The sequence below is a fragment of the Populus nigra genome, chromosome 18 (genome assembly GCF_951802175.1).
Source record: "Populus nigra chromosome 18, ddPopNigr1.1, whole genome shotgun sequence".
In the NCBI taxonomy this organism is placed as follows: Eukaryota; Viridiplantae; Streptophyta; class Magnoliopsida; order Malpighiales; family Salicaceae; genus Populus; species Populus nigra.
The window spans coordinates 989,292-999,561 of record NC_084869.1 but is presented as its reverse complement, the minus strand read 5'-3'; the positions used below and the strand labels follow the sequence as shown (position 1 = coordinate 999,561).

The following is a 10,270-nucleotide window of genomic DNA, read 5'->3' as shown; positions in this document are numbered from 1 at the left end:
GGCTATCAGTATGGGAGGATCTTTTGTTTACTCTTAGCAGCTAATTCACTCTAAGCAATTCATTTAGAAAAGAAAGTCAATTAAACAAAGCAATTTACGTGAAAAGTTATTTTGCTCTCTGGACATTCTTCCAGGAAAAGGTTGAAATTAATTAAGGATGGAGGGCACGGTTCCCAAAGCAGTGAGAAAAGGGAGTTGCAACTTTCATAATTCATAACTTGTTGACCGCTACTCGGAATCACAAACAGACTGCGTTATTGGATTCAGAATAACGAGATCTTTAAAACAAGATGTTACAGTGACCATTTTCAGTGAAAATAAAATTCATGCAGCCCGGTCAAAGTGTTGGTTGCTATTCGGGTATAAAGATAAATTTTGTTTGGTCCTGTATATGCAGCAGTTTCAAATGAGCAATTGGACCTGAATATTCTATCATTTGATTTGATAAATCTCAATCAAGATTGATCCATAAATTTTCAATTTTTGATTATTATATTTTATTTTCACAATAAGATTTATCTGCTTGTTGTGAAAATCTAATATGATCAAATCAAATTTTAGTCGGAAATATAAAACTCTCACAGCCATATTTTTCGAGACATGCCCACTTATTCCAAAAGTAAGTGAACTTGTCCCGAGGGGGCATCTGTAGAAACATAAATTTTCCACCAATCAAATTTCACCATGTGTTATTTTATTCTTTAAAATAAAAGATAAAATAAAATTGAAATAAATGACATGGAAAACAAATGAGCCTTCAAATATTTCTTGACCAATGAAAAGTTGACACTTGAGATGAGATATTCAAGATATCTTGTCATAAAGGCAAGATTCTGTCAATAAAGACCAACCAATAAAATTATGCCACGGGGCATTGGAAAAGGACCTGAGAGCCCCTACAGATCTCTATAAATAGAGGGCTTCAACCTAAAGGCAAGGGAGGGGATTCCAGGGGATACAAATTTTCTTCAAGACTCTCTCTCTCTCTGTCTTCAAGCAAGGAAGCTCTCTCTCAAAGAGTTCTCAAGCCTCCTTCATCTACGCTTGAAGTTTAACAAGAACGAAGCTCTGTTGGATCAAGCCAAAACGTCCCATAAGAGGTCTTCAACAACACTTTGAAGACAAATCAAGGTACTCTTCAAAGCATCAAATCACAACATCTCGCTTCGCAATACACGCCCAAATTCGCGTTCTTGCAAAGCACAAATCTTAGCTTGATTACTCAAATAAATCAAGTCACCATACATCAAATTCAAGGGAGGAATTAGAGGATTGCCATATTCTTTTGATAGAATATATTATATAGAGATTGTACCCATTCATATATTTAATAAAATCATATATTTGTACACGTGTGCTTGTTTAATTTCAGGTGCACAAAATTGTGTCTACAGGATGGTTAGCAGGTCAGTATATTAATAAACTGATATGTTGGTATTAATATATCTGCAATCATGATCACTTATTTATTTATTTATTAATATAGATATTCAGGCTAATTTACATAGTGATAGTTTTTTAAAATGTATTTTTTTATTTAAAAATATATTAAAATAAATTAATTTTTTAATTTTAAAATATTGATTTAAAAAAATCATTTTTTAAAATATTTTTTTAAAATTATGACGCTACCACAAAGATAAATAAAAATCTAGGTGTCCAGTGGTAAGAGCTTGGGATTAAAGAGTTTGTTTTCTCTATGATTTCAAGTTCGAGCCCTGTGATTGCTAATATGATAGCTATTAGAGGCTTACATGATTTTTAATTTCAGGGCCCGTAGGATTAGCGAGATACACACAAACTGATCCGGATATTCACGTTAATTAAAAAAAAAAACCTTAACAGGGATGGCAATGAGTTCTATATATTCTTTTTCTGTGCTAACGTGTATGTCTTTTAATCTATTTTGAAAGTATGTTTCAATTCCCCGTCCTATCTTTATTGAAACTCTGCTTAATTTTTTTCACTATTAATTTAAAATAACTCTACATGATTTTTCCATTAAAATGACTCCCTTTAAATTATTACTGCAGTTAGATGCTTAAAATAAATAAATATATAACCAAACTTTTTTTCTCCGAAAGCCACATCAAACATAACTTTTTCTGAATTATAATTGGTCCACGTGAGCGCTGTGACATGTTTAACTAGAACTACAGTTTAAACAGAGTTTTCTGAGTTATGATTGGTCCACGTCATCACTGTGACATGTTCTCAAGAAGTGTAGTTCTAACAGACTTTTTTCTGAATTATAATTGGTCCATGTCAGCACTGTGACATGTTCCATCCACTATAAAAGCATGTCTGGCGCCTGACAGAAAGTCATCCAAAGAAGGAAAAAAAAACCAATTGAAGAAGAAAGGAGAGAAAGTAAAATCTTTATCTGTTGTTATTCAAGACAAGCAATCATGGGGTTTTCATTGAAGCACCGTGCAGGTTCTTTTATGGTGGTGGCAATTTTTTTGCTTGGTAAGTGTTCAGTTTTTCTTGAGTTTTTTTCACTCCTTTTTCTTTTTCTTTGTTTTTGGTTTTGTTTATATTTGCTTGTGTTTGGATGGTGAGAAAGTAGAGGAAAGTAAAAGAAAGTGAAGTTTTTGAAACGTTAATGCTGTGTTGCGGTGTTTTTTATTATCGGGTTTTATCTTTGAGTTTTTTTTGGAATGAATTTGGAAAATGGTTTAGCAAAAGGGTTTATCTTTTTTTTTTTTAATCATGCTAATAAATACCGAATTCAAAGGGAATGATTTTGTTCCTTCTAGCATTTTTTTTATTTGTTTATAAATGGCATTGAATTACAGCAGAAGTTGAATAACATGCTTTCTTTGTATTTTCTCTTGAAATTGATTTTTAAGATCGTGGTTGAGATTCTTGCTTCCTTTATTGATAAGGGAGTTTAATCTGTGAACAGGGAGTTGGTTAACAGTTTCTATAGCAAAAGAGGAGGCCACCAAGTTGGGGACAGTGATAGGAATAGACCTTGGAACAACATATTCTTGTGTTGGTGTTTACAAAAATGGGCATGTTGAAATCATAGCCAATGATCAAGGTAACCGGATTACGCCGTCGTGGGTGGCATTCACTGACAGTGAGAGATTGATTGGTGAGGCTGCAAAGAATCAGGCAGCTGCTAATCCTGAGAGGACCATCTTTGATGTCAAAAGACTTATAGGAAGAGTGTATGTACTCTCTCTCATAGTTCTTTTGTATGCATGCTTGTGTGTGAATGATTGTTACGTGATTGAGATTCTAATCTCTCTGTGTGTGTATGTTTGTAGTTATGGCGACAAAGAAGTTCAAAAGGACATGAAGCTTTTTCCATACAAGATTGTCAACAAGGATGGAAAGCCTTACATTGAAGTCAAGATTAAAGATGGGGAGACCAAGGTTTTCAGCCCTGAGGAGATTAGTGCCATGGTTATTACAAAGATGAAGGAGACAGCTGAGGCATTCCTTGGAAAGAAAATCAAGGATGCTGTTATAACTGTTCCAGGTAAAGTGATAATGTTTTTCAATTTAAAGCAATTTTGATTAGGAATCGGTAAAGTATGGTTGAGGATTGACTTTAGTGATTTTTGCAAACTCTGCAGCTTACTTCAATGATGCCCAAAGGCAGGCTACTAAGGATGCCGGTGTTATTGCCGGTGTGAGAGTTGCGAGGATTATCAATGAACCAACAGCCGCTGCCATAGCCTACGGTTTGGACAAGAAGGGTGGCGAAAAGAACATTCTTGTATTTGACCTTGGTGGCGGCACATTCGATGTTAGTATCTTGACCATTGATAATGGTGTCTTTGAAGTGCTTGCAACCAATGGAGATACTCATTTGGGAGGTGAGGACTTCGATCAGAGAATTATGGAGTACTTTATTAAGTTGATCAAGAAGAAGCATGGAAAGGATGTCAGCAAGGATAACAGAGCTCTTGGAAAGCTAAGGAGAGAATGTGAGCGTGCCAAGAGAGCTTTGAGTAGCCAGCATCAAGTCCGTGTGGAGATTGAGTCTCTCTTTGATGGCGTTGATTTCTCTGAACCACTTACCAGAGCTAGGTTCGAAGAGTTGAACAATGACCTGTTCAGAAAGACCATGGGACCAGTTAAGAAGGCCATGGAGGATGCTGGATTGGAGAAACACCAGATTGATGAAATTGTTCTTGTTGGTGGAAGCACTAGAATTCCCAAGGTTCAACAGCTTCTCAAGGATTACTTTGATGGGAAGGAGCCCAACAAGGGTGTGAACCCCGATGAGGCTGTTGCTTACGGCGCTGCTGTTCAAGGAGGCATTTTAAGCGGAGAGGGTGGTGATGAAACCAAAGGTAATCTTTCTCCATGCCATTAATACGACTGAATTAGGAGTTCGCATCGAAGAGATCCCAAGCTCACTGACTGTAATGTCTTTATCTAATATGCTTCTTCCAGATATACTTCTGTTGGATGTGGCACCTCTTACTCTTGGTATTGAAACTGTTGGTGGGGTGATGACCAAGTTGATCCCAAGAAACAGTGTCATACCAGCTAAGAAGTCTCAGACCTTCACCACTTACCAGGATCAGCAAACTACTGTCACTATTCAGGTATATCAGCATAATTTCAGTTTTCATCTGTTTGCACAGAGGCCTGCATATGAAATTAACTGTTTTAATGTGATCATGTACTGTAGGTCTTTGAGGGTGAAAGGAGTCTCACAAAGGATTGCAGGTCGCTTGGGAAATTCGATTTATCTGGAATTGCCCCAGCTCCAAGGTTTGTTCTGATTCTTATGCTCGAGCTCTTAGATTCCTTTTCATGGTGATTACCCGTGCTTCACCGGCTAACTTAATGTGGCTTGTTTATTCGAGCAGAGGAACTCCTCAGATTGAAGTGACATTTGAGGTTGATGCCAATGGTATCCTAAACGTCAAGGCTGAAGACAAGGCCTCAGGAAAATCTGAGAAGATCACAATTACAAACGACAAGGGTAGGCTCAGTCAGGAGGAGATTGAACGGATGGTTCGGGAAGCTGAGGAATTCGCAGAGGATGATAAGAAGGTGAAGGAGAAGATTGACGCCCGCAACAGCTTGGAGACCTATGTCTACAACATGAAGAACCAGGTCAATGACAAAGATAAGCTGGCAGACAAGTTAGAGGCTGATGAGAAGGAGAAGATTGAGACAGCCGTTAAGGAGGCCCTCGAGTGGTTAGATGATAATCAAAGCGCTGAGAAAGAAGATTATGAGGAGAAGTTGAAGGAGGTGGAAGCTGTATGCAACCCCATAATCACTTCTGTTTATCAGAGATCTGGTGGAGCTCCGGGAGGTGCAGCAGATGGAGGAGATGACGATGACTCAAATGATGAGCTTTAAAGATGCTTTTTTTTTTCCTTCCTTACGCTAGAATGATTGAACGCGAGACAGGAAAAGGAGTGTTTAGTAAGGTTTCTTTCTTCATTTTTGTATAGAGGATCACATCTTAGAATTCAAAATAGCATTATATTTTCTTCCCTGTTTTTTGCTTCTACCATTGTTTAAAGAGAAATAGAAATAGCTTCCTAAGAGATAAAAATATTTTACGAGACTGTATATTCAATTTATATATATATATATATTTTAATGTAGCTCTAAACTTACAATCCTTCACTTCACTCCAATCTAATCTCAGATACAGCTAGATCCACACAATTGGATTTAGAATGGCCATGAGGTCCAATGGAGAACAAAGACATGGACTTACACTGATAATTTGTTTTTTCTTGTAAGAAAGCAGCCAATTTTACAAAGAAAATACTATTTCCACCATTCCTGTCGGTGGCGAGGAAGCAAATACAAATGGTTCCATCTGCGTGTAACAGACAGGACTCAACAAACATCTGAGGATAAAAAACAGGATGAGGGCTGCAACAGAGCTATAAACCAATGGTGTATTGGCAAAAGGCAAAGCATGTCATGCCATTTAACGACCCTCTATATTCAACCTTCGAATTCTTTACGTAAAATATGGGAAGGCAAGAGAGAAGCAAACGTGAAGGACCGTGACAGAGAACACGATGCCATCAGTAAATTTGTTGCTAAGATGAAGAAATTTAAAAGGTTATATGTTGTAGCCATGTACAGTTGCAGGGAATTTGTCAAGAAGACTAACTGGAAGGAACCACAAAATAAACAGGTAGCCAGTAAGTCTATGATGCCACACGTTGCAGAAAAGGCCAGTCCGACTCACAGAGATCACGGGCAGACTGGCCATCATTGTCCTTGGCATCTGTATCAGCATTTTGCTTCACGAGATATTCAGCAATTGCTTCTCTCTCACAGACAGTAGCATAATGCAATGGGGTTTGGCCTTCATTATCCTGCCATTAAAAAAACTTAAGACCATTAGCAATAATCAGAACAGCGACAAAGAGAGAGAATTTCCATGGCATCTCACCCTAAAACACAAGGAAAATCTCAAAACAAGTTTAGGAATGCAGGTGTTCATCCAAAGAATCTATGTCACCAAATGCTTTTTTTTTTCAGAGAGAGAAAGCAGGGCCACTGCCTTATATCACCCGCTGGTAATGAGGCCTGAAACCAACAAATTCTAAAGAATGTGGGACAATGGACAATCTTTTTCAGGACCCCAATAAGGGACGCCCATTTCTAATCTTGAGATAGAAACTTCAGAAATTCAAGCAAAAAGCAAAGGGACATTTATTACATTAATTACTGAAAACTACTAGCACTTCAATTTGTATGATATCTAGCAAGTAATAGTACCAGAGAATTGAAGACAGTTCAAAAAAGATGCCTCAAACATCTACTGTACCTTTGCATTTATGTCAGCATTCTTTCCAACAAGCTCCTCGGCAATATCAAGGTGACCACGATCTACAGCCCAATGCAAAGGAGTCCGGCCCTCACTATCTGCAGTAATCACAAGTGTTTAGAAATCTCATTGGTTCATGGAAAAGAATAAACACCACATAAAAACAGGAAAAAGAATAGAAAAGGCTGCCAATGTGCCTGTTCCAGCACAAGCTACAGTTATGAATATTGTAAAACATTGCCAAGCCCACTTCCGTATTGAGAGTTTAACTTGATATCAGGAAATACAATTTTTCAATCCAGTCGCTTTTTAATCATAGACCTCACATCAAATCACATAAAAGGGAAAAATTATAGACCTCCAATCAAAAGGTTTTTTTATTACTGTGGATCTTTTCTTAGTTACAACAAAATAGTGGCATGTTTTATTTCTGAGAATATTTTCTTAGTTACAATAAAATAGTGGCAAGTTTCAGTCAAGTATTTAACCAGTAAGACAATCTTGGCAAGCTTCTTAGTTATGAATATGATCGCATCATTTAATGGCACCCGGCATTGCTAAAGCTCTGGCAAGCATGGTAAGCTCGATAATGACTTATTAAATTGGGTGCAAGCATGCTTGAAGGCTATATTCAGGACATCTCAATTTGACTAACAAGTAACACCCATGCAATCAAGGTGACAAATTTATTCATGACACCAGTCTCATACCATTCATTTATTTCAGAGCCCACACATGACCAGGAAAAAGAGAATAAAACAGAGAAACAAACCTCTCAAATTCACAGAAACACCACTATCAATGCATTTGAGCAAATTATTCACCTCTCCTTCTCTGGCAAAGGCATGAATGGCATCCATTTTCCTGAAAAGTGGGAACAACAAACCATTAAGCTTGTTTCCTGTGTGCCTATGACATTTATAAAGATACTCTTGGTGACAGTATCAATAACATGTTCACTAAACAGCATCTACATATTTCAATTATTATTGACACCATTCATACAAGCATAGACTTCATCATGGAACACGTTGCAATGCCCTTGAAATTGTTGCTGCTGCAGTCAATGCTTCATTGGTTGACACATTTAACCATCCTCCCAACCCCTGTCATATTATTAGCACCAAACTGGTAAATTAGACATCAGGGTATTGAGAAATACTGGACGCAGTAGAAATACTGGACGCAGCCTTAAAGTGCTCACACTCCACACTTAAGTGAAGATTCCTGCACCTCACTTTCAGTAGCGCCATCTACTAGACATTTGTAACTTCCTCCAAAACACTAATTCATCCCAACATATGGTACCATTATGAAGCAACGTACCTAACTAGGTATAAATACAGTTGACAAGGTATGCTACAAAAAAAACCGATTTCTCAAGGAAAGCTGATCAAGATATTTACTAGACATTCCACCAAGATTCACACACATGAAAAATGGCATGTCATAGGATTAGAGCCAAAGCAACATGAACTTGCCTAGACTTTCTACATGCATGCTAGCATACAATCACATGAAGATCCTGGGTACCACCCTTACAAAGGAGCTATTTGAGTGATCATATGAAGACCTAAAGACATGCAGATTAAGTAGGCCTTCCACATAGAAGTTAAAAGAACCTTACAACTCAGTTTCTGATTCCTCCTCATAGACAAAAGTGCTGAAAACCGGTCCCATAGGTCCTTTGCCATCCATGCTCTGTCCGTCACCATCTCTGCCTTTGCTCTTCTAATCATCCATACATTTAAGAAATAAACATAGATAATCCAAATGAAAGTAAGTACATCTACGTGATTGAAGAAAAGATAAGGAAAAAGGCTAAATAAGAAGGCTAAACCTCACCACAGTAGAACCAGAAGCCCAAGTAGGATACAGCTCTGTAACAATATCAATGTACTTCTGCATTGCATCTTCTGGTGGCATAGCACCCAATTTCTGCCACGCTTGCCTAGTTCAAATCACCCAAAGATTCAAAATCAGCCAGCCACTAATTGTTCACATACTAAACATAATATTCAATCCCAAGAACTATTCTGTAAGAACTGACACCCATTTTAACAAATGAACAAGAACCAAATTAAACTTAAAACCCTCCAAACAACTACTCACATATAGCTATCCTTTAAAGTAAATTTCATCAACAGACCGTGCGATATCATTAGTGCGAACCCAAAGCAAACCTGTCTAGTTTCAAATACCTACTTCATTCTCCTTCGAGATAAACACATAAATAAACAAACCCTCATACTTGCTGAAACCCACACCGCCCACATTAGAAGTAAATTACATACTAATTACAACAAATTAACTTTCTTATCTGTTTCCTACCTCCTAATTACTATAGGCTAAAACATTCAAACCTTGATCAAACCCAGACTACAATTCTAATTAATCCATCATAATTTCACCAACTTACCCACTACATTATCTACCTTAAAAAAATCCACAAAAACTAAAAACCCACTAAAATCAATTCTATAAATTACCATTTAGCCCGGGCAGTCATTTTGAGAGCAGAAGGAGGCGGACTAGTACAAGGACCTTCAGTAGCAATCTTATAATACCCATAAAGCTGCAACTGTAAATCACTCGATACCTTCAACGAATTCCGATCCGCCGCAGTTGCCGCCACAAATGCCGTCGCAGCACTAAACATTTCATCTAATTCCGTACTCTCCACACCTTCCCAGTCGTCGTCGTCATCGTCGTCGCCGCCGCTATCATTCCCTGACAGGCTGTCGTTTCGCACACTACCTTGTTCTGCGACCACCGAATCAATATCCCCGTGAGAGTGCTGGTGGTGGTGGTGGATGGTGGGGGTGGTGGTGGATTGGGGTTTTGGGGATTGGGGGTTTCGTGTGATATGGAGATTGTCGTTTTGGAATGAAACGACGATGGAAATGAGTTTGGCGAGGAGGTAAGAGAAGAGAAGACCTATGAAGATTGATGGAAGCAGTTGTTGCCAATCTGCCATTGAAAATGGTAAGGAATTTAACAAAACCCTAACCCTAGAATTGATTCTGGGTTTTTGAAGTCGGAAAAGAGGGAGGGAGGGAGGGAGTGTTTGGCGCCTGGCAAATTGTTACTGGTTCTGTTCTTCGTCAAAATATAATATAGTTATTTGTTATTAAAAAAAATGGTAATAACGTTCTTCAATGAAGTATGGTGACAATAAGAGTCAACTGTGAATGTATACATGTTGTCTTGGTATTGTAGTTGTAGCGGAATAAAAAATAAAAATAAAATGAAATACTAATTTATATAATCACAACTTAACTCTGGTTAATTAATAGTTATACTTTTTTTTTTTAAATTAGAATTTAACTCCGCATCTTCTTTAATCAAATTCATATTTTTTTATTTAACTTGAAATATTGCATTATTAAAATTTAATCATAATCAATATTTTTATTAAAATAATATCAATTTAACTAAGTCAATATTTATTTTTATTTAACTTGAAATTATGATGGAGTTAGATTTTGAATTTGA

At 37.4% G+C, this 10,270-nt stretch overlaps 2 protein-coding genes across 3 annotated transcripts; one reads left to right on the top strand and one right to left on the bottom strand.

Moving 5' to 3' along the window:
• The first annotated feature begins 2,321 nt into the window (after positions 1-2,321).
• Positions 2,322-5,474, top strand: LOC133678596 (luminal-binding protein 5-like). Its single transcript, XM_062100967.1, has 7 exons — positions 2,322-2,469; positions 2,909-3,176; positions 3,276-3,490; positions 3,588-4,310; positions 4,414-4,568; positions 4,655-4,737; positions 4,836-5,474. The coding sequence occupies exons 1-7, from the start codon at positions 2,409-2,411 to the stop codon at positions 5,335-5,337; spliced, it is 2,007 nt and encodes a 668-aa protein (XP_061956951.1). The 5' UTR covers positions 2,322-2,408; the 3' UTR covers positions 5,338-5,474.
• Positions 5,475-5,917: 443 nt separating this feature from the next.
• LOC133678597 (acyl-CoA-binding domain-containing protein 1-like) lies at positions 5,918-9,892 on the bottom strand. 2 transcript variants are annotated; one of them, XM_062100970.1, is made up of 6 exons: positions 9,265-9,892; positions 8,624-8,726; positions 8,403-8,506; positions 7,548-7,639; positions 6,776-6,873; positions 5,918-6,320 (listed from the first exon to the last, which is right to left on the bottom strand). In XM_062100970.1, the coding sequence occupies exons 1-6, from the start codon at positions 9,750-9,752 to the stop codon at positions 6,150-6,152; spliced, it is 1,056 nt and encodes a 351-aa protein (XP_061956954.1). In that variant the 5' UTR covers positions 9,753-9,892; the 3' UTR covers positions 5,918-6,149. The 2 variants fall into 2 exon arrangements, with proteins under 2 accessions (XP_061956954.1, XP_061956953.1); XM_062100969.1 differs by having other exon boundaries at positions 8,621-8,726; positions 9,265-9,884.
• Between the last annotated feature and the right edge of the window lie 378 nt (positions 9,893-10,270).